Below are 24,309 nucleotides of genomic sequence, written 5' to 3' on the forward strand. Positions count from 1 at the left end.
TGGCCTGGATTTGAACCCAGACCCCACTGTGAGGCCGAGGTGCTAGTGTGGCTTATACTCAGGTGCGACTTATACTCAAGTGCGACTTATAGTCTGAAAAAATAGGTACCATATTTTCAGTCACTTTTCTTAGGTATGCATGACTAAACAGGTTGGCTGGCCTGTAGCATGCCATATTAAAGATCAAATGGCTGGAAGACCATGTCTTTCACCTTCCCTTAGCTCATTCAAACGTCATTCCATACTTTCGGATCATCTCAGTGCAGCACTGAACAAGGGTAACCCCGATAATGTCAACTGAATTAATTGTCTGTAAAATAATATAATAATTATTATTTACTAAAAAGTTTATAGTGCTGAACTAGACAGGTCCAAGTGAATTTATATTTAGCGTAAGTCCAGATCACGTTGAGGGGAAACGTCCATTTTTATACCCTTTTGGTCAGTCTCATGTTGTGTTTTATAACTAACCAAGTAAAAAGGTTCAAAGCAACTCTGGAAGAAATCTTTAAAACACCATCTTATTTATACGCCTTACTTAACCTCAACTCTAAACCGTCTTCCCAAATGCTGTTAATAGAGGATAAGAGCAGCTACATTAAAAGGGAATTTTAGTTTACAAAAGAAAGACTATAGACGTCACAGGCAAGCACAACATACGACGATAGTCACTCGTATATGTCATACATAAAAAAATGAATACTATACTTGATAATAGCTTACGTTAAAGATGAGGAGGTTGAGAAAGTGGGAGCGACAAGATGCTGTTTTTTTCCTCTTTAAGATCGGAATTTTGCCGGAATGAGAATTAATTCTGGACTGAACAACACAATATAAAACTATAGTATTGAGTGCTACTGCGCTAAGGGGTATTTGTCTTTTTTTTTCTCATAGAAATTGCAACATTTTGTCATATAAGTGCATCAGTTTGCCATTACTTAAACGGGGGAAAATATGAATTCACATATTCATACAATTCATAAAATAAGTACCAATTTGGATGCAATTTGTTCCAATTACGACAGGATACTGCTACCACAGCGATGATAAGTAAAAAGAGAAGCTGTGCACTAAAGACAAAATAGATCCAATTTACAAAGAATGACCCTTATCTGTCACTTAGTATGAGGAAAATGTACAAGACAAGACTTACAAACTCATGTTTTTGTGTTTAGATTCTTGGTTTGTAGATTATAAAGTGGCATACACTATCTAATTTTAACATTCCAATGATTGGACCAAATTTGAAAATGTTCTCCCTTTTGCGACCAAAATCAGCAAATTCATGATTTTCGCTAAAACAACTAACCTGAAAGATTGTGATGTAGTGTATGATTATTTACTTTATCAATACCCTGCCATAAAAACGGATATGTTTGTCAGTTTATCCTACTCATGTTTATACATTCACAAAACACAAATGTAACAAATTGGGGATGATAATAATTTTACACACACCTCTTACATATCTTTTAGTAGTTCCATAATCGTAATTTTGCTGATTTTGATAAGAAAAGTGAGGGAAAGTTAACATTTGGCTCAACTACTTTGAATGTTGATATTGTAAAATTTGGTAACTCAAGTGCAAACTGTACATAAACATTAAAACAAAGCTTTGGCAAAGCAAAAACGTAACAAAGGCGATAAAGTGCCGTGCAACAAAAGTGGCCACTAGTTCCATCACAACCAAAAAAAACATATAGCCACAATAAATAACATTGCTCTGCAATAATACGCATATGGGAGAATGTTTTTTCTTTTAAAGGCCGAGGTGTTTTTTTCACTTTTTTTTCTGGGGAGGGACAATCAATCGACGATTTTGTCTGAACCTGCCTCGCAAATTGATAGTTTCTTGGGCATTTTTTTGAGAGGCAACTCAACACTGATTCGCTGCTATTGACGAATGAGTGAAGGATTTATCATAACTGTCTTACTAGCATGCCGATTATGTTCTGCTGGTAAGAACAAACATACTGTACTTGGATGTGGATTAGTCTGGACGCTACTACCACTGAAGGGCTAACTAAGTGTACCATCTATGACTCTACAGTGTATTGTCAACATGCATGGTTTGTAACAGTGATGGCATGTTAGATACGAGTATTACATATTTTTGAAAGGTTATTTCAGAGTTTGGAGGATGTACAAGTGAGAGAATAGGTGGTTTAGATTGTGTTGTGTTTTTAAAGATGACTGTGATGTGGCTCACATCCTCTGGGCCACCGGTGCTGACTGCAGTGACTTTCTTCTGGACAGTTTAGACCTGCAGGAATAATATCAAAGTGTGTTTTACTATTTAAAACCATAAAACAACTCATTTTTCTTCATTGGTTTGCACAAATTTGCCAAGGATCTCAGAGCTTTGTGGCAGACATCCTAAAAACTCAAGCACCGTTCCGCCTATACTTAGATTACCTGGCTGGAACAAATATAAATTTTAACCCCCCCCTGAGACTCATTATTCTGCTCAATGTGAAGTTCTGTGATTGTTTTTCATAACAGTGAATAGAAGCAAACATATGGTATTCAGTGGCATTTCCTGAAATACTCATCTCTTCTCATTTTCAGAACCACTTTATCCCCACTAGGGTTGCAAAGGGTGCTGGAGCCTATCCCAGCTTACTTCGGGCCAGAGGAGGGGGACACCCTGAATTGGTGGCCAGCCAATCGCAGGGCACAAAGAGACAAACAACGATTCAAACTCACACCTGAGGGGAATTTAGAGTGTCCAATCAGCCTAACATGCATGTCTTTGGAATGTGGGAGGAAACCGGAGTACCCGGAGAAAACCCACGCAGGCCCGGGGAGAGCATGCTAACCACTCATCCGCTGAGCCATCCTTCCTGAAATATAATTTTTAAAATAGGCCCATGATACTACCTTCACTAATTAAATGATATTTAATTAAATAAGAAGTCAGAGATTTAGATTTCAGATGTAAGTCAGTAAGCCATTTGCTACACCCACTTGAGTCTTTCCCAGACATTTGTGTCCTGCACAGATGATCCATAAAGAATTAATTCATCTTCCGTAGCGCTAATGCACACAAGAGTGGCAGGGGGTGCCGGAGCCTACCCCAGCCAACTACGAGCACCAGGCGGGGGACACCCTGAATTGGTTGCCACCCAGTCGCTGGGCACAATGAAACAAAAAGACAAACACTAACGCTCAAGGGTGGCTAGAGAATTCCAACACTCACCTGATGGTCCCTGCCAACAGAGGATTAAAGGCATAAAGCCAGTCGTGCATCTCTTTGTCATTGTTGGCTTGAAGCAGTATCCCGCGATGCTCGGTGCACACAGCAAACGTGTTTGGAGTCTACGGACCGAAACAAAAACCTCAAGTCAGTCCTGACACTCTCATTCCACCAGGAATCAAGTAGACGCTTTCGTACCCTTAGCAAAGTCTGCTTGTCTTCGCTGTATTCCACCTTGGCTGACGATAGGTTGATGATGGCTCGTTCCACGCTGTCCATCTCGCTGCGATAAAGATAAACGTAGGGCCGGCGGACCACCACGTAGCGTTTCACCCACCCACTTGCGTGGGGTTCCAGAAAGTGGAGGTAACCCTTCTTGGACACGATTGGGCTGTACACGAACATAACGTAACAAGTCATGCGGCCTTTATAACTTGCTTACTATGTGCCTGTTAAGATGGCTTGAGCGCAATTGTGCCGACCTGACTCGTATCTCTTGGATGTCCGGAACAAAGCTACAGCCTTTGAGAGATTTCTTCCTGTCCACAGGGCTGAATGGATCCAAATCAGGGCTGGATGCTCCCGAACTGGGTTCAGTGTGTCTACAAGAAAAATGACATGTTACAAATCACAAAGAAGGTTCACATTTATCCATCCTCATATCAATTTTCTTTTACAGGTTTGAGTGGGTTAGCTTTAAGGGAAATTATCGGAATCTCTAACTAAAAACACGATAAGGGTTGTGATTGCCAACAGACGCCACCAGGTGGAAGCAAGTAAAGATATTGTTTAAATTAGGGGTCGGGAAACTTTTTGACCGAGAGAGCCATAAACTATTCATATTTTCAATTGTTATTCAATGAGAGCTATAGTCGGAATTTACTAGTGAAGTAAAAATACATGAAAACACGTGCATTTTTAGTCATTTCACTGCCTTTAAAGTAGAAAAAGTCCCAGAATTATGTTGACAAAATTGTTACCCTGATGCTAATCAATGGGATGCATGCATACATGCATGCAGAAAGGTTTAATTAAAAACTGGAAGATTAAAGCAACTCTAGACGTAGTGTCCAGATTTTAACTTACAGTTTAGCGGAGAGCCATTAGCACCCATCAAAAGAGCCACATGTGGCTCCCGAGCCATAGGTTCCCTACCCCTGGTTTAAATGAAACTCCTCAGCTCAGCACAATATTTTGCGGCACAGATATAAGTCAGCTGATTTTAAGCATCTGCCAAAAACAAGTCTCGATAAGAGACCTACAAAAATTTCCATTTCAATCGGATAGGCTGCCATTAAGTGATCATGTTTCATTGCCATTGATAATAATAGCTGTTGATCCTACCAGTTTAATTGGATTGGATTCCTATCACCGTCAATTGCATGTTGTACAAAAATTAAAATCTAGATCTTTTACATCCGATTCCAATCCCGTGAAAATGACATGAAATCCTTTCTAAACCGAATTAAAACAAATGCTACATTTGAAAAATACACTGTTATACAGACTTGGTAAGTTCCACACCTGATGTCAAAGTGTCCTTCAATCAACGAAGGGCAAGTGGAGGATGGGGTGAGCGTACTGAGCGTGGAAACGGACGCCTCCCTCATCAATGACGCCGAGATCTCGGAGAGCTTTGGAGAAACACAGACAAACATGGAGAGAAACGCACGTGTGGCAATGCATCACAAACAAACATACACAAAGCACACACGCCAGCATTCATGAATTGGTCCATTTTATATCATCGTATTGTCTAAGAGCCCCTTGGGTGCTGTTAAAATGTCCATGCAGGAGTATTATGGAAGGGTAGTAGTAAGCTTAACACCTTCCTATGAATCTGCAAAAGGGTTAGGGACTTTGAAGGACAGGTTGAAGATGCAAGCAATTATTATCACTCACATATGCTAAACCATTACAGGGCTCAAAGTTAACTGCTTCTCGATTGCCTCGGGCAAGTAAAATATTATCACAGGCAAGGTGATGAAGCATACAACATTCCCAATTGGACAGTTGCATTAAAAAATATATTATGGGGATGCCAAATGTTTTTTTTGTTCAAATTGTATTATAAGCAATTGTCATAGGTTGCAGTACTATTTCTGGTGAAGACATGTTTTATGTTTCACCTGCTTGGTGTCGTCGTAGCATCCAATTAGGCCACTGCATTTCAAAGTGGTTTATGGTTATTAATCTATGCTAATAACTATTCATTAGTGTCAGGCCAGTCAACCAGACAGTAGCAACAATGCAATGGCTCGGCCTAGGGTAGTAGCAAGTCACTATGGGGGTCCAAAGAGAGTAGTTATAGGGTCCCCTTAACCACAAGAATTGTGTTATTGTATAACTTTTTTGTGCCATATGTTTATGAGACGTTAGTCGATTATGATGAAAATCATTTGTTGTTCCAAAATAAATAGTAAAAGGAATTTGTGATTATTTGTGACACTTCATCATCAATTTTATTTTAAAAATCTGTTTATGTGTGAGGTGTTATATTATGTTCTTTCTCATTCGAGCTGGGTAGGCGGGGTCCTATGACAAAACTGTAGGAACACAGTATGTAAAGACACCTGTCACAATCAGCTGTTGACGGGCTACTGTCTTGATTACTGTTATGTGAATTATATACTTCATAACAGGGCAAATTCAAATTTAGTTAAGAAAAAAATCTAGCAACTCTAACTTTGCGACCTGTAATGAATAAGAACAAAATAAAACAATGGAATACTAAATGATGCTCAGTGAAAATGTGAAATCGTAAAGAAAAACCATTAAAAGATGATAAAAGGAAAAGTAAGATAAGATTTTTTGATGAATAAGCGGATCTAATGGAGAGCTGGGCTTAGTCAAGAAAGGGTTCCAAGGAATTACGGGCCGGATTAAAGGGTTTGGGCAGGGGCTCACCTTGCTCTCACTGGCACTGCTGCTCACCTGGCTGTAGTCCCTGTTGAAGGTGTGCATCAGCAGACGCAGACACTGGGAGAGGGGGGGAAAAAAGGATGGTTACTTATCCCAAAAGAAGACAGAAGAAATAAATTGAGAGGCTGCACCTTGGCAGCCAGCTCCCTCTGCCTCTGGTTGGGGCTATCCAATCCCGGGCTGCTCGCGGGACTATGGCTCAGAACTGGACTTTTGGCAAAGTCGCTGATGTCATTTCCTTTATAGAGAGCATCTTGGCCAGCCAGTAAGGTGGCTTCCAACTTCTCCCTCAGTAACAGGTAATGACGGGTCTTCTCCACCTAAACAACACAAGTTAGATGTATATTATGAATGTGTGGTGTCCTGCAGTGATTGGCTCTTGATTCTCTTTTATTCTTTATATTCTTAAGGCTGGAGTGTATAACAGTGTGTGACTGAATTGGTTATTCAAATCTCCATTTTACTGCTTTTATTTTAAAGCAATACTCTCTCTTATCTTGATTACAAACACGAATAAGAGAAGAAGGGGGCACTCCTTTTTATCTCAAGAAAAATGAACTATTGGAGTGGACTGTTCATAGGTCAGTCTAATAGATAATGGGTGCTACCTCTCCACCATAGAGTAATCTTTCAAAGTGTATTTATTCACCTCCTGAAGTAAGCTGAGTTTTTCAAGCTCCCATTGGTGGTCCAAAATGAGGCTGTCACTACGAGGCCTCCACCCAGCCAGATTTTCCTCTCCACGTACGTACGCCACAGAGGTGTCCAGCACTCGCCTACGACGTCTCTGCATACCTGAAAACCATGAATGTATTCGTAAATGCAAATTTGCGAACTGGTAAACGCAAGCTCTTACCTGGACTCCCATTGTCAGCAACGTAGCAGAGAGTCACCTCGTAAACTCCGGTGACACGGTTACTGAGTGAGAGCGGTGATATAGATTATATAAAAACAAATTTTATTAAAAATGTGCACGTAAGGAAATTGTAAGAATTGTCAACCTCTCGGAAGGCTTGAAGCAGCCGGTACTGAAGAGATTTCGAATGGAACGAGAGGCTCGGAGCTTGGTGTCACGGGAGTAAAAAACCATGCAGAAATCTTTGGTGATGACGGTAGGCTGAGTGCAGTTCTCCATCTGATTAAAAGATGCACAATGCCATTCAAATACATCCATTTAAATATTTTCAACAAGATACGTTTTAAAACAGCTAAAGAAAATAGAATGCTTCTTAAAAACACTTGGAATTTAATATAATGTAATGGTCCACAATACTAGTATATGCTGGTCAAAAGGTGCTAGAAATGTTTTTGTATCCTTTTTTTCAGTAGACTGAAGAGATTGTTTTTAGTGAGTGGGGCCAAAGCACTTTGGAAAGGAAGACAACATTTTCTTTCAATAATTTTTGGACTATATGTCACACCTGAATATAAGTCACATTGTTAGGGGGAATTGTATTTGATAAAGTCTAAAACAAAGAACAAACATGTCATCTTTAAATGCATTTAAAGTGATAAAAAAATAAGTGAAATATAGAGGTGACAAGAAGCTGAATAGATATTTTAGCCAAAAAGTAATTACAATTTTTAGTAAGCCTGTTTCAGTAAGTTAAAGGCGCTTCTACAGGTTTGCCATGGTGACCTCTGTGGGGATAACCCTAAAGTCCAACCACCACCAATGTTGAAATGACCAACATAGGTCTAGAGTGCCCTTGTGGAGTTCACTGTAATCAAAACATGTCAAATAATATAATAATATGTGAATCATTTTACACATAAGTCATACTGGAGTATAAATCGTACCCCTTGCCAAACTAAAACATATAAACCTGCGACCTATAATCCGGAGAATACGGTAAAGATTTTCTGACACTTTTTTGCATTGTGTAGGTGCCTGCCTACTACATACTTGTCCATTTTGAGGAGGGAATGAGAATGGCAGGTGACCAATATTACCTCTAGATAGGCCGAGAGGGTTATGTAAATCTTTTCTCCATAGGGCGTAACTCTGTTCAGGAGAAGAGAGTTATGCATGGAGCTGTCCCACGCTGCCTCAAACCGGTAGAAGGTCCTAACATCAGAAAAAGAACAGTCAGTAAATGTTTGAGAAAGACTAAATGAGTCAGTCACTTGGAAAAAAAAATGGTAAGCGATGAGTCAGACTGATAAAGATATACCTATGATCAACTCCCAAGGAGACGCTGCCATTAGAGAAGAAAGAAATAGGAAATGAAATGTTAAAGGGGAAAATTTGATTCATGCAAAACAAAATTTAAAAAAACATAGAAGTGGCTAATTAGAAGATTAAATGAATAAAAAGAGCATCTACTCATTGATTTTCTAGCTTAAGTGAGAAAATGAGTCAAGAGGTATGAAATGACTGGCAATATCTGCAATTGTAGTTTGAAGACAGGCAATGAATAAGTATATTTATTTGCGTACTGTAACACATGGAACTGCGCCCTTATTACACATATTTGGATATGTTACATTTACATACTTGTCATCGTGTTTAGGCCAGAAATATCCAGATGAAAGGATGTTCAAGGAGAGGATGTTGGGGTCTATGATGGTTTCATCAGCCTCCGGAGTGTTCCGAATGCGACCTAGTTTTGAACGAATACCAAAATATGATTGAAGAAAGGAAAAAAAATAATTGTAAAATCCTTGACATGACATTTCTGAGTAAACTCACCAATGACCAGCTCTTTAACCTCCTTCCATTCAATGTCGTTTCCATTTTCATGAGCGATGGTTACTGTGATCCTTCTCTGAATACCCTGTAAAGGGGGGGAGAAAAAAAAACGTTTACTTTATCATTACCCTGCCCTCAATATTTTTTCACTCATTGTTTGCCAATGATGGCAATAGACATCCAACCCATTCAAAATCAAACTGAGTTAAATTTATTCAAAGTCCTAAATCTGGGAAGGCTTAAATTAATCAATCACATGCACAAATATGCATCCTGTCTTGTGTTTTTTTTCTTGAACTTTTCAAATCTATTTTAGAAAATGTATAATAGAATGTGTTCCGACCTGATGCAAGAGGTAAGTGCCGTGGCAGGGCATTCCACCTCGATGGTCAACAACAGCTGGGATATAACTAGAGACAGAAAGACGAAAAGTTAAACCTGACAAATGTTGAGTATAGTATGGAGTACCAAAACATTAAGCTGATCCACTGGGCATCGTAAATAAGTAGTATTGAGATCAAACTCACTCTCCGCTGGCTTCCAGCTCACAAATCTCAAAGAAGACCATGAGGTCATATTTAGAATGACAAGGTCCGGCTGCGGAGCGGGTGAGAGTGCTAAGCTTGGTGGCTGGCACTAAAATAAAACAAACCAAGAAGATTAGCTCATTACATTTTAGCAAAAATACAGAAGGGGAAACAAGTAGGCAAAAGGATCCACTAAAGACTGAAAATAGGAATAATAATAGCATAAAATTAAAAACTGAATACATAAATATCAAGCCCAATGATGTAAAACGGAATTATTTTCCAATGATCTTTTACAGTACACACGTAGTTGTTGGGAATCATTAATTAAAAGATATGAATGGATATACGCGTGACTGATTAGTCAGCAGATATGATAATACAAAGCTCTTGAGTAATTTATGATGCAAAGACAAGTTTTCTCCTGTTTCAGCTTGCTGATAATCATAGTACTTTTTACGCATTAGTAGAAAATCGGGTTGACTATCTGCTGGTTCAGGTCAAAAACCTCTACTATCATGATATAGTTACCTTATGTATGTTGTAAGCGTAACCGCTGTCTACTGAAGGGATGAATTATTAACATTTTACACAACCCAAATGTACATCGAATTTCTAGATCACTTAGGGTGAAGGCTATTGCAACAGATGGGGGGAGACTATGGTTTGGACATGGCCAAAACAATTATACAACAGAAAATGATGACACAATATGCATTTGGATGGTTAAGCAGAGTTAAAAGCATTTCAATTCAAATGATTTGGCATCATGGTAGCATTGGAAAGTGTGACTTAAGTAGCTAAAATGTAAAGGTGGCGGACTCAAGATAAGTTTGCTATATTTCTAACTTGATCACTTAAAAAAAGACTGTGCTACTCACCTGGTTTGGACAAAGGCATTACTCTGGGGAACTGCCGTCTTGAAGGTCTCAGTGGACTAGAATGCAAAACAAAACAAAAATAAACACCATGTGGAAACGTTCCATGCTTCTGTGCATTTCTTGAATCCTGACCTGATTAAATCCTTGCAGAGGGGTGGAAAAGGCTGTTTCTGATAGTGTCCAAACACCTCGAAAACAATTGGTTGGGTCTTAATGTACTCCACGAATGATTTTGTCACCTCCACTGAGATCTAAGCAAGAAAGAAAATAATTATGTTCTATATAAATATATAAATAAATATATATATATATATATATATATATATATATATATATATATATATATATATATATATATATATATATATATATATATATATATATATATATATATATATATATATATATATATATATATATATATATATATATATATATATATATATATATATATATATATATATATATATATATATATATATATATATATATATATATATATATATATATAGATAATATCAATAAGTTTCTTGATCAAATGCTGTTCTTACGTTTTGCACGTGGTAGAAGCCAAGTGGCGGCCCCCTGCCGGTGTTCTTCAGAGGCTCAGTGGAGAACGCTTCATCGTGGCGGTGAATAAAGCTGATGATCAAATATGAGAGGTTTATTTATTTATTCTCCCACAATCTATAGTAGTTTTCCAGTAGTAGTTTACATCAAGATAACACCATCCAGCCTTTTTTCGGGGAGCAGTAGTGGCTTACTTAGGGTGTCCTCACCTTATTGAAAATTATTTCGCACAAATAGATAGGATTTAACATTGCTGTTCACTCACTTGAACTGGCAGAAGATGTCGGCGTACTCTGCTGAGATGCTGGAGGCCTGCAAGACGGTGACTCTAAAAGTGAAGTTGCTGCCTATCTTCAGGTGGGACAGAGCCTTCTCCGGCGAGAGCTCCAAAGGGAGATCCAGACCATAACCCGAGCTCTTCACGGGACTGGGTGGATTCTCCGGGGAAGCTAGGAGGAACAACGGTAAAGACACATTGGCCTTCCGGTCGACAGAGTGATGGTGCTGCCTCTCACCTTCACATGTGTTATTGTTGACTTCATCAGCAGAGATTCCTATTTCCACATTTTGACCTTCTCCTTCTACAATGCGAAGCTCCTCCTGTGATGTGTTGGAGTGTGAAAGACTGCCTGATGGACAAGACTCGGTCTGGAACTGGAAGAATGGGAAAACAAAAATATTGAGAAATAAGAGCATGAACACAATACATTGCGATTTGGTTGGGTTTTTGTAAGCAGTGTCAATTGCAATTTTCTTCCTGTAAAACAAGTAAGATCCAAGATGTGCATGTTTAATTTCTTAAAATACTAACTTTAACCTTAATAACTTTCAAAATGATAAAACCAATACACTTTTTATACTCTGAATTGGGCACTAATCTATCTTCTATATTTCATATAAAGCACTAGATGAGTTCACCTTCTCAAACTGTTTATCTTCGAAGGAGATCTTGGCCGTGCCTGACTGTCTTACGCCAGAACCGTAATCTGGAGCTTCTTCATCCGCTGCAAAGATGACAAAAGACTTGTAAACAGTCACTTTGTTATGTACCAAATACAAATTCTCTACAAACCACTGACCAGAAATGGCCTGCACCGCCACTCTGAGAAAACCCTTCACTTCACCCTTCTCGCTCACAATGGCCACACGATGGACTAATGGAACTGGATAAAGCAGGTTGCTCAAGTACACAAACGCCCTGTGTAGAAGGACGTAAATTTGATTTAATCAGTACATGTGCAGAGAGTGAGCCTTGTCAGAGAATTGCTACTCGCCTGCCAACTAGACGGAACCATGGAAATCGATCATAGAAGGGGTCCCCGCCAGTAAGAGCCTGGTCGCAGTCCTCTACGGCGCTGCTCGGGAGCTCAGCGGCCCGATCATACATTTCTCTCATCAGGTCCAGTCGCTGCCTGTGCGGGAGAATAAATTCAAGATGGTTTAAATACCTCCAACAATGGCAAACTCTCACTAAACATGGACAACTGACAATATTTACATACCGGAGCTTTTCCAGCGTCCAATAATGAGTAGCTCCATTCTTTTGGTCCTGCACTTCCACGGCAACGATAGTCCGAGGGAACGGTCTCTTCTCCCTCTCCTTGGTCTCGCTGGGAGGTAGCAAGTCGGCAGGCAGGGGAGAGTAGAGCGTGTCTGTCAGAAGTACGAACTGGAACTGCACCTAATGGCATACCAGTCGAAAAAGTGAAGACTGAGTCATCGGCAGAATATGTGCCCATATAGAGATAATAGAGTTGAATTTAGTTAGATGTTTCTAAAAAATGATTTTAATCAAAGTTTAAATGATTAGCTGTTTCCCCTACTTTCTTCTTAAGCTCCACACTTATAGCGTTGGCCTCCTTGAGGAAGATAGCGTTGCCCCAAAGCAGATCCCGAAGTGAGGTGAACTGGTAAAAACGCCACTTCCGGAAAGCCCACAGAGCCAGCTCCGTCTCATGCTGGGTCCACGGCACTAGAGGGCAAAAGGAATCAAATATTACGCATTACGTCACCATTACTCACTAACTGCCTTTGACTGCATCCAAAACCAATTGAAATGGGAGAATAGGCAGTAACCAATTGCCACTGTCAATGGCTATTAAATTAATTAATTATGACCATTGCCAATTGAAGCAGATTGGACATGAAATGAATGTTGTTTTTCAGCAAACTTCACCTTCTTCCTCCGGTTCTTCTTCTTCCTCAGGTGACTCCAGGTAGCGAGAGTCTACCTGCTTCTGGAGAGCCTCCAGTTTACTCTCATAATCCTAGAGTAAGAAAACAATTATCCACAATAACAGACAAGAGGGCATGTTATATTCTAACGACATGTTACCAATACAAATTACATGTACTTACCAGCCTTTGTTGCTCAAGCAAGATACTGGCTTCTTCTCTTTCTTTACGATATTGATCCTCAAGCTCTTGAAGCCTGAAATGGATTTAATGTGATTTATTAGCTTGAAGCCTCTGCAAAGCACCAAGATTTTTATTGTTGTACAAATTGGACAATTATTGATTCAAATCCTGTACATTATAAATAAAATAAATATTTTATAGGATGGTTTTGTTTTAGTTCCCATTTGAAGAAAATGTAGTGTCGGAGGAGGAGCACCATGCCTATGTAATGCATTGCATGATGCCTATGTAATGTCTTATCTTTGCTGTCTATACACCATATCAAAAGTATGCAACCGATCAATCGGAATTGTCACGGCACCTCTGCTCCATCTCCTGCTTCATGTCGATGCCTTGCTTCTCCAGCAGTTCCCTTTGAGCAAACGCCCAGTCGACGGGCTCCACGGGAGTCTCGGCGCACGGCGTCCTCTCGCGCTCCAGCCGAGCCTGCTCGGGGTCGGTGAAGCGGAAAACGTGACTCTTGCCCATGATGATGCGGTTTCCTACATTGTAGAGAGTATATCAAATTATCCTGTTTTATATGGGATATTTTAGCATTGAACCTTCCCCTTGGGTGATACCTGAGCGCAGAACGGTCGGCGAAGTCACTCGCTTCCCGTTAACATACGTCTCGGCATCATCGCAGGGTTCCAGAACCACACAACCTGTTGGATGAAAAACATTGACATGAAAATAAATATCTGTTTCCAATTCCTTCGAATTGTGTAAAAGTAAACACCTTCTCCCAAAGGGCTTGTGGTGCTACTGAATGTACAGTGCTCATCTCGGATAAAATGTCCACTGAGCACAATGTCCTGACGTGCTTTGGCATCATCGCGACCAACCCTAATTGAGGGCAGATACTTCCATTAAAGTGACAAGCAAATGTCATTTTCAAACACATAAAATACAAATAGAACATACTTTGTGATGCCGTCTTTAATGTAGTAAAGTAGACACTCGGACATCAGCGGATCCTCGTTCAGGTTGACCAGATGCGGCGTCTAAAAACAAGAAAAAAACTCATGTTCAAGAATCCATTCACATTTGGACAGAAGTTTAGAATTTTGACCTTTTTCGGGGAGAAAACACCAACAGTGCCACCATCTTCCCGCATGGCAACACCCATCTCAGCAAGTAGGGCCTCTCTGCAAAGGAAGTCTTGTTGTGAGTTAAATTATTTGCAGTTAACAAATGAATAAAGGCCTTTATCTGTTATTTCATAATTGTACAATGTAATTGCAAATAGTAAGTGCAAATAGTCAAGGTGCAAAGTAGTAAAATATCTAAATATTAACAAAAAAGAGAAAAGGGCAAATAAAATAATATGGAAATAAATTATACAGTGTTTAAAATAGTAGTAAAATAGGTAATGGAGTGTCATTGTTCAGCTGGTCAAATGGATTGTGAGTGAATCCATCATAGTCAATGGTAGATAATTAGTAATAGGTTTATATGAGATGTTAAAATATGAAATTCTTAGAGCTGTAGTGTAATTTAACTTTGGGTGATATCCTTGAATTGAGTGTCAGGTTAGTGGTGAAGTTTGAATGCATTCTCAGATGAATTGAACCAACCTTTCCATACGAATGGCTTCAGTACGTCGGAGTTTTTCTTCCCAAGTTTCATTGAGTTCTGCAATGATTTTCTCGGTTTCCTGTTGGAAAAATAAATAAAAATGCTCACACAATCACCTCATGTAGAGTATAATAAACCCTTACAGTATTTTTGGGACTAAAAAACCTAAAAAATGGTATACAATGTAAATCAAATTAATTTTCTGTATGAAAATAAAATAAAATGGAATGCCAATTACTCATTGTCAGCGATTGACATCCAATCCATTCTGCCAAATTATTTTTAAAATATAATTTCTTATTTGTTTTTAAAGGGCCTTTATGAATTTGTGTGTTTTAAGAGAGAATACAAATAAGAAAACCATGAAACGAGGCAAAAAGCAAGAGTATTTACATATCATAATAAGAATTATTGTTAAAATACATATATATATTTTTTTAATGGGCCGTGATTAATTTGAGTGTGTTTTAAGAGGGAATAAAAGTAAGAGAAACATGAAACAAGGCAAAGAGCCACAGTATTTACAAAACATGACAAGAAGCAAATATTTCGGGCCGGAGCCGTATGCGGTTCGAGAGCCACATATACGCCAGCCCGTGATTTTTTTCTATGGTTTCCCTTTTCCGCTTCCACGCATCCTACCTTCAGCCTCTCGATGGCCTCCTCGCTAGCCGGGCTGAAAATGCGATCGTGGAGGTTGCTGATGGAGGCGGCGCGACTGGACATGGCCGACAGTGAAGGGGAGGGGCTCATGCCCGTCATGGCATTCGTCACTGTGGAAAGATCACCCCTTTGATTGACAGCCTGGCGATCATTCACAAAGTTCTTGTAATCGCACAGGTCTGTCAGAAAGAGATGGACGAACGGACGGAAGGAAGGAAGGAAGGAAGGTGGGGGAAAGGACAATCATTGAGGAGAAACACCGGGGGGGGGGGGCGGGACACGCAAAATCACGAATAAGAGGAAGCAAACGAGGGGGAAACAGGGAGGAGTAGAAAAAAAAAGAAGAGAATGCTCAAATAAATAGAATTGTGGATTGTACCAAAGCAAGAGCAAAATGAGAATAGGAATCAACTGAATTTTGTAATCCCTTAACTTTCACTAAACTACTTTAAGACAAACGAATGACAGATTAAAGGAAAACATAGCCTTCAAATGTTTTAGGCACTTTTATGACTTGTTTGACATTTATATTGATAATTATCCAAACTCCAAAAAATCAAAACAAAATGCATTACGACAAAAAAAGCAATTCAAACTTAGATATTTAATTTTGAGGCAATGAGCATGCAAAAGTTTATATCAGCCAATCTGTTTCAAGGCATTCTAATGTCAAAATATTCAATATGCCTCAAAATGCCTTTTTTTAAAGAAGACCACATTTTTGAGAAGAAAATTGTCCAATTAATAAAAGGTAGGGTTGCATCAATGAATAATCATTTGCAAACATTGATTGACATCGTATTAAACGGGTCTTTTCAGCCTAAGAACAGTAAATATTCTCGAATATTTTTAGTCGTCTTTCTACCAGAGCAGACATATCCTCTTGAACACAAATTTTGTCAAGTCTAAAATTTCATCAAAATAAATAATTTGCCAACATCTGTTTTCAGTTTAAAATAAAAGGATCAAGATGTTTTCCAATTTTCTTAATTTGAATTAGTTTATACATCTTGTGTACCATTTCTAAAACATTTCAAATAAAACAAATAAAATCTTCAAAAACATAAATTGTTAAAAAAAAGTTAGTCTCCAACATGATGACTACACTAATTATAATATTTAATAAAAACAACTTAAAATTAGAAGAGAAATCTAACAATACTTTTTTTAAATGTAATGCTCTACAATTTAAAAAAAAATTGTTCTGCTCGTCAGCATTAACAAGCCTTATTCTTTTCCTACAGTCATTTGTTTCCAATAATTTGTCACCCATCTGCACTTGCCGTGTTTATGGAAAGAAAGCAAGAATGAAGCAAGTCTCCACAGCCCGCGAATTCCTTCGAATAAACTTAAAGTTCTACAGAACGTGCTATTCAGTCGTTGACAGCGCCCGCTCCAAAGCATCGCTCTCCACACGCATAGGACACGCAAAATAACGAACTCAATGGGAATGTCCAACGCCATCTGAGTAAGGCTAGACTAAATAAATCAACTATAATGTGTATTATTTTGAGCTTTTGAGATTAGACAATCGTGTCAATGGCAAAATAAATAGTAAATCAAATAAATAGTTGTGGAAACTATCGGGGAACAAAGCTAATAAGTCATATAATGAAGTTATAGGAGAAGGTGGTTGAGGCAAAACTAAGTACTGACATCCTGAAAAAAAATAATATAGGAAAAACATGAATTTGTCTAATGTAACTTTTAAATCTAGAAATTCGGTTGGCATTGCTTTGAATTTGGATCATAAACAAATTGACTTTTAAATGTAAAATGTTCTTCAATTGCTTGTTTATTGTTTTAAACTGAATTCTCTGAAAGTATCAGTAAAAATCTATATTATTTGCAAAGGTGAGCTTGTAGGGGGTTTGAAAAAAACGATAAATCCAGACTAGGCATTGGATATTATGATATTTTGCAGATGTATTGAATTAAAATAAAAACCCTTGAATGATGACATTTTGCAAAACCATTTTGAAAAGGATCAATTTCTATAATTCCCTGAGTTTTTATCATCGTGTCTGGGGTCTCGTTATTTTGCTCTCAAGTGTGGAGAATCATATTCTTTCATTTGCAAAGCTCAAGCGTGCTCGTGTTATACACACGTTGTAAACTGCTGATGACGGGGTCGCCGCATCGATACGCTGACGAGAGAAAAAGAGGAGGAAAACGCTTGAACCTCCTAGTGTTACTTACTTTCATCATGTTACTACACAAGTGAGAATGAAATACCGGAGATAGGTGTTAGTCACATTAAGTGCAAATTTAGATAAGGCTCTAGCAGGTCCCAAAATCACTATGATTAAAGAAAAATAAAGTCAAGCAGCTCGAGTTTGGTTTCAGCATGTCTCGACAATGTACTCACCTATTGAACAGTTAATACTGATTATGTGTACTTGTGTTACTTACATACATTGAAAATACCATTGCCTTTTTTCAAAATCAGTTTCTGTATTAATTACTACTCTGTCCAATTTAATGATTTGATCTTTACTGTTATTTTATGTTATGTTATATCGTGTTATGTTATATTGTGTTGTGTTGTTATGTTGGGTTATGTTACATTATGTGTTATGTGTTTTGTAATGTGCTATGCTGTCTTACACTACATTATATATGTACATAAAGTTTTTTTCATAGTTTCAACCGACCGAGCATGTCCATAGTCCTAAAATTAACAAGTAAAATAATGTGTCTTGTCCCCCATCTCTGTGAATATTCTATATTTTTTGTTATTTTTATTTTTTTCATAATGACGCGGTGGTCTCAAAACTCACTCTCAATGATGTCGCCCAATCCCTGAGCGTAGAGAAGATCTTTGAGGCGGGCCACCTCCTCTTTCAGCTCGCGCACCAGGCGATTGTTTGGGTCCTCGTTAATGACGGCGTTGCAGCGGATCTGCTTGGCGCGATCAGCATACCTGCAAAAAGATGTGAAACATGAGGGCAATGTTAAAAAGGAAGTACAATGAGTGATAAGATTTGATATGATCTGATCTATTATAAGTTATTTTATTTAGTAGTATGATCTTTTATTCAGTTTTCATTCTCAATAATAATATCATTGGTCACACACCTCAATGTACTGAGAGTCTCATCATAGTTTATATCAGCAGGGCTGAGAGCAGCCACCATTGCTGTACGAGAGTTTCCACCTAAAAATGGGGAAAAATGCACAGTTTTTTGCCGCCCCAAAATAAAATAAAATTCTTAATATGTACAGTTTAAGTCTGAAAGTTGAAAGCCCATACCTAAGTTCTCCCTCAGCAGCCAGGTCAGGACAGAATCTCTATAGGGGATAAAACTCTCCACTTTCTTCTTCTTCTTGTTCTGCACACATTAAAGAATGTTGCATTTACCGTATTTTCACGACTATAAGGCGCACTTAAAAGTCTTAAATTTTCTCCAAAATAGACAGTGCGCCTTATATATGGAAAAAAACAGAAAACCAAAAACCACCACTGTCGAATATTAAAAAAACACAAACGCCTGAACTGAAACAATACTGTTAAATATGCAGATGCCATCTTAGTTTACAACATCTTCCATCATATAGCTCCTCCCCCACTGCAAGATTTTATACAAAAAAAATCGACAATGGCTGGCTCTAGAGGTGACTGTGTAGTGAGTGCTTCATACCTGGAAGTCAATAGCAATTACCCTATTTTCACGACTATAAGGCGCACTTAAGTCTTACATTTTCTCCAAAATAGACAGTGCGCCTCATAATACAGTGCGCCTCATAATACAGTGCGCCTTATATATGGAAAAATGTCATTCATTGAGGGTGCGCCTTATAATGCGGTGCGCCTTATAGTCGTGAAAATAAGGTACTTAACATAGACAAGTACATAACATGAAAACATTTGGTAAAGTTCTGTAGAGCTCACCTTATTTGGGGCGGAATCCTGACAGAATGTAAAGGAGAGACAACAACAATTGTGAAAAATACAGTCATTTTGAAATTGTGAACAGAAATCCCAGTTTCTTCAAACTCTGTCAAATTGATTGACAGTAGTGTAGTTTGCAATGAAAACCTACCTGCTCAGCTAAAGCTGAGATAACTTTGCCAAGTGTGGTTAAAGATTTGTTGATGTTGGCTCCTTCCTAAAGCCGCAAAAATATTTCAAAGTCAATGAAATTCAAGAAATTCTGGGGTCGCGATTAAAAGTAACGAAATTTTAAGTATTCCACCTTCAGTCTGGTTCCTTTTGCACCAGTTGAGTCGGCCCGCTCGCTACCAGCCAGGTCCACTAGGCTGATCTTGCTAACCTGTGGCCATGGGAGGCGTGTTCTAAGAATAAAGCACTTTGCAAACAAGTGGCTTTAAATTTGATACCTTTTCAGATGTGTTTTCAGACTCCGCGTCGTGTTTCTTCTGTGTAAAGATGATGTTAAAGACGGCATGCGAACGGCTGCTGGTCTCATTCATGTTTGTAGCAGCCACCGTTCTGTAAAAAAAAATATTTGGATCATTTTGAGATAGTACTGTTAATTGGTGTAAACTGTTTAGGGATGAAGGTCATTGTAGGAATTTAAATCCCATATATTTTTTAAATCTCCATTGTCTCTAAATCAAATACATCTTGGATCAACAAAAATTGCCAACCTAAACTGTAACTAATTTAAACTCATTGGCTCAACCATCATGACAATGCCCAAAAATTCACATTGGGCATAAAAAAAAAAATCCCCTTGCAATTTCTCCAGAAATTTCATTCGTAGTTATTAAGATTATTTTATCAAATTAGCATATTTTGCGGACTATAAATCATCCTTTTTTTCATAGTTTGGCAGGGACTGCAAATAATGTTAAGTTTTATGTTTTCCTCTGAGTAACGACAGCCTGTTATTTTGTTTTTGTAGGCTATAATTATGTTAACATATTGCAATTCAGCCTGTTTTCCTCAATTGTATTATTGTTAATTTAATGCATGTTTGTTCTTCTCTGTCATTAAAAAAAAAAGTACACCCCACAAAAATGCAACATATATATGCCTCCCTGTTAATTGTGTATTTTTATTTCTGGGGCAATTTATAGTCTGAAAAATACAGTAATCAGAAAATAAGAGTTTCAATAGATAAATATAACAAGGCAAAAAAATAAATAGATCAAATTATCATGGTAAACTTACCTGGCCTTGTTTCCAGAGTCCATTAAATCCTGTATATCATTATAAGAGGTGACAGCCAGCTTGGACAAGTCTTCCACGTAGGGTCCCATCAGTGGATGCTCTCTAACCCGCAAGTTTCCTTTATTTTTTGGGTTTAACAAGTCTCTTACTCGCTCACAGTAGATTTCCATGTAACTCACCTGGACATAGTCAAGCCATAAATAAATAAATACATCATTTTAATGTTTTATTTAAGCATGGTCAGTAAAAAGCACAAGGACAAATTCTAATTTTGCTTACCTCCACAGAGTAAGACATGTTGTTGTCATTATTGCTATCACTGATCTTGGTAAAAAGGTCCTCACATAGCTAAGCAAAAAAAAAGGCATTAAAATAATTGAACTCATGCTTCCACACTTAATTTTCAAACAATATTATTTGTACCAGAGGAATGATGCCCTGTTGGTCAGTCTCCTGGCGTCCCATCATTGTATAGCTTTTGCCCGCTCCTGTCTGTCCGTATGCAAATATACACACATTGTAGCCTTCAAATGCGTGGAGCAGCATTTCTTCGCCAATATCCTTGTATACTTGCATCTGGGATGCATAGTTGATGTCCTCGGGCTGGACACACACACACACACACACACACAAACAAAGCAAAGTGTTTTAAATTGCAAATATGTTGGCTAAATTGGCAGTCTTTGTACTTGTTAGACACTGACCGTGGTGTGAGACCAGTAGGAATAATCAAAGTTGAAACTCTTGTTTTCTTTTGGCATTTTGGGGTTCAGGATTGCTGCAATCGAGGAAAACATCATGGCATTATTTTTACGTGATGGGCATGAAAAAGTCAAACAAAGCTCAAGAAAAAAAGCATAAGAATAAGCAACTTTTTCCTCTTTAACACACAAAATTACTTACATCAGAATTAGTTTAGTCAGAATTACTTTAAATCATTGTTACAGGAGACTGAAAAAGCTTGTCAAATTATTGCAACTACAAGTAAACTATTGTGTTTAAATACAATATATGGTGTTTCTATTGTTTTTACATAATACTTTATTGTTTGGCTGATATATTAGAACTGTTTTAAATTGTTGTATTTTCTGCACTATAAAATGCACTTTTAAAAAAATAGTTTGGCTGGGCCAGTGAAAAATGCAGTAAGTTATTTTGTAATATAGCTTGCCTTTATATAAAGTGCTAGACACAAACTTGTTGTTGTTTGTTATTCACAATAATATGTCTGCAAAAGTTATTACAAAAAAAGAGATTTTTTTTGTCATATATTGTGTTGGATGTGAGCGAACCGGGTAAATAGCCAAAGTGATGAATCTTTGCATCTCGGCTGAAAAGAGGTCACAACAGGAGAGAAATGCCTCCCCTCGGCCCCTCCAGTATCAGCCAACCATGGTGCCAAACTAGAACAAGGCGGCCTTGTGAGTCCCTGTCTCTCGGCTGATGAGAGAAAAGAGCTGACACTCTCACTCGGTCAGCCATGCGGGCATGACTAAAGCTTTTGTCTGTATTCTAGGCAGTACAATTGTGTTTGAAAGGACTGCTTCCAATGCAGAATGCTAGACTTCCTGTTTAAATTCAGACATGTGACTTTTTCACGTCTTCCTATAAAGAATATAAAATAAAATGTCCACTCACATTTAGTCTGAGAGGTAGGACTGTGTTTTACTATTCATAATGTCAGGCCTTTAACAATCAATCATGATGAATCCTACTCACTTGTGGTGTTTCCCGTCATCTGAATGATACATTTGCTGTCCTTGGCCATCTCTCTAGAGTTGAAGGGGCGGACCCTCACCGCCACTTTCACTGACGCCACGGCCATTTTACTGATGGCTGTAGGAGTGGTTGGCAGCACTGAAAATCTGTGTGACTAAACACACAGGACAGGGTTAAAATTATTTTACATTACGGTTATCTCATTAGTGGGCAATGTAGCTGATAGATGTCCAAACTATTTAAAATGGGAGTGGTCACTGTCAGCACCTTCCACTTAAAAATGGATTGCACACCTATTGCTATCAATGGCAGGGATTGAGTTAATAACAGATAAAATGTAACAGAAGCATCATGTCAAAACCACTCCCTCCTTAACAGAGCTTATTGACAACAATTACTGTTTTCGTTATATAGTCTGAAATGTTGAATGAAATTCCCACAGGTAGTTGGCATTAACACCAATTTGCCATCAACATTATCATTTTGCGTTATATGTTAAAAGTTAAAAAAAAATAGAACAGAGAACTTCAGCGTCTAGTTAAGGCTTCAGGCGATATCTACTTCATCAACTGCTTGAGAGAATTTCCTTAATTTGCTATTTTTAGTTGATAACATTAACACTCTCATGCCCAAATGATGGCATTTATTGGCTGCTATTGACAATGTGAGACATCCAATCCAATCTGACTGGAAGGGAGTGTATAAACGTTATTAACTTAAGACAAGATTTTGTGGGGTTAGGGTAGCTGTATGAACGAAATCCACAATGGCAAAAAAACTAGTCCCAAGCATAATAGCAATTATTTATTATTATTATTGTAATAACTTTTCTCATTTAAAGTAGAAAGCGAGATTGAAACTGTTAATATTTATTACTCTGACAGACCGGCACCAGGTAGCTCGCGGACTAGTACTGGTCCACGGACCAGTGGTTTAGGACCACTGCTATAAACATTTTATATAATATTCTTTTTAAAAACACTGAAAAGGGTTAATATTATATATGATGACGGCTCGCTCAAAATGAACAAAAATGAAACAAATTAAGAGCCATCCTGCCCTTCATTGAAAGACATTAATGTAAAATCCTGGATTTGTAAATGCTTTAAAAAGACTAGAATCCGCCTTTTGGGAGAATGTTGGCATTTGCATTCTCTCTGCGACTGGAGGGATGCTGTGCCTCCTCCATCTTGCCTGCCGCACCTCAAAACAGGCCGTGTAAACACAAACCCAAACCTAATCATCCACTATGCATACCGTGTTAGCCAGCATGGCGACATTAGGCTGACGTTTAGGATTCAAATGACGCATCTACAAATGATGCGTCTGCGATGCACATTTGGGGGAGGAAAAAAACGCATCGATGGCTCATTTTGTGCCCTTTTGATGCTCTGACGCAGCAAAACATTGATGTCTTCGCATGCACGACAGGCCTCCGTGAAGAGGAAAAAAACAATCACCACCTTACCATCTAAGTGACACGAGTTTTTAAATGACATCGCCGTTTTGTCGTGGAAAATAAGGTTAAAAATGAGCTTTTACCTGGATGTCGTCGCACGGGAATTGAGAGAAGGATCAACCGTGTCCTGTTTGGGTCTCTCCGCCTTCCTCCTCGCTGGCGATCCGCTCAGCCTCCCTCCCTACCCTGTGGCACTTGCGCCTGGTAGGGAAGGCGAAGTGTTGGCGGAAGGATGGCGGTCGGATGTTAGCCTACCTGGCCCAAGTTGCAGTAATAGAAGAAGATGGATGAAGGGTGGGAGGGTTTGGTAGAAGATCGAGGAGTTGGGGGGCCGATAAACAGGATGTATCCTTTGCCTGTCAAACTAAAAGCAGGGGGGAAAATACTTGAGCGAGCTGCGTGGTTATGACGTCAGCATCAGCATCAGCACCAGTCATGATGCAGCAGCTAGTCAACCTTGTACAAACATATTGGATATTTATGATGGATGGTTGGAAATATGTGTCATCTTTTTTTTAAATTTTGTTTAATATTTCCGTTTCATTGTTGGCTTTCACATGTCTGTTTT

At 38.5% G+C, this 24,309-nt stretch overlaps 1 protein-coding gene across 1 annotated transcript; it reads right to left on the reverse strand.

Annotated features, from left to right (window-relative positions):
• kif1ab (kinesin family member 1Ab) lies at positions 1-24,105 on the reverse strand. The gene is made up of 48 exons (XM_077724605.1): positions 23,825-24,105; positions 22,283-22,436; positions 21,268-21,341; positions 20,987-21,166; positions 20,843-20,911; positions 20,564-20,742; positions 19,768-19,879; positions 19,623-19,700; positions 19,470-19,535; positions 19,319-19,336; positions 18,680-18,758; positions 18,505-18,583; positions 18,207-18,349; positions 15,406-15,605; positions 14,763-14,842; positions 14,258-14,333; positions 14,110-14,189; positions 13,925-14,031; positions 13,767-13,850; positions 13,508-13,688; positions 13,147-13,219; positions 12,965-13,055; positions 12,612-12,760; positions 12,291-12,469; positions 12,063-12,200; positions 11,868-11,986; positions 11,707-11,792; positions 11,304-11,442; positions 11,054-11,237; positions 10,770-10,860; positions 10,351-10,469; positions 10,219-10,274; positions 9,338-9,446; positions 9,154-9,220; positions 8,811-8,895; positions 8,616-8,721; positions 8,293-8,316; positions 8,072-8,186; positions 7,120-7,253; positions 6,975-7,036; positions 6,768-6,913; positions 6,250-6,438; positions 6,104-6,175; positions 4,721-4,830; positions 3,679-3,798; positions 3,395-3,587; positions 3,200-3,318; positions 1-2,263 (listed from the first exon to the last, which is right to left on the reverse strand). The coding sequence occupies exons 2-48, from the start codon at positions 22,386-22,388 to the stop codon at positions 2,206-2,208; spliced, it is 5,124 nt and encodes a 1,707-aa protein (XP_077580731.1). The 5' UTR covers positions 22,389-22,436; positions 23,825-24,105; the 3' UTR covers positions 1-2,205.
• Positions 24,106-24,309: the final 204 nt, after the last annotated feature.

This window comes from Stigmatopora nigra, chromosome 9 (assembly GCF_051989575.1).
Source record: "Stigmatopora nigra isolate UIUO_SnigA chromosome 9, RoL_Snig_1.1, whole genome shotgun sequence".
NCBI classification, from domain to species: domain Eukaryota; kingdom Metazoa; phylum Chordata; class Actinopteri; order Syngnathiformes; family Syngnathidae; genus Stigmatopora; species Stigmatopora nigra.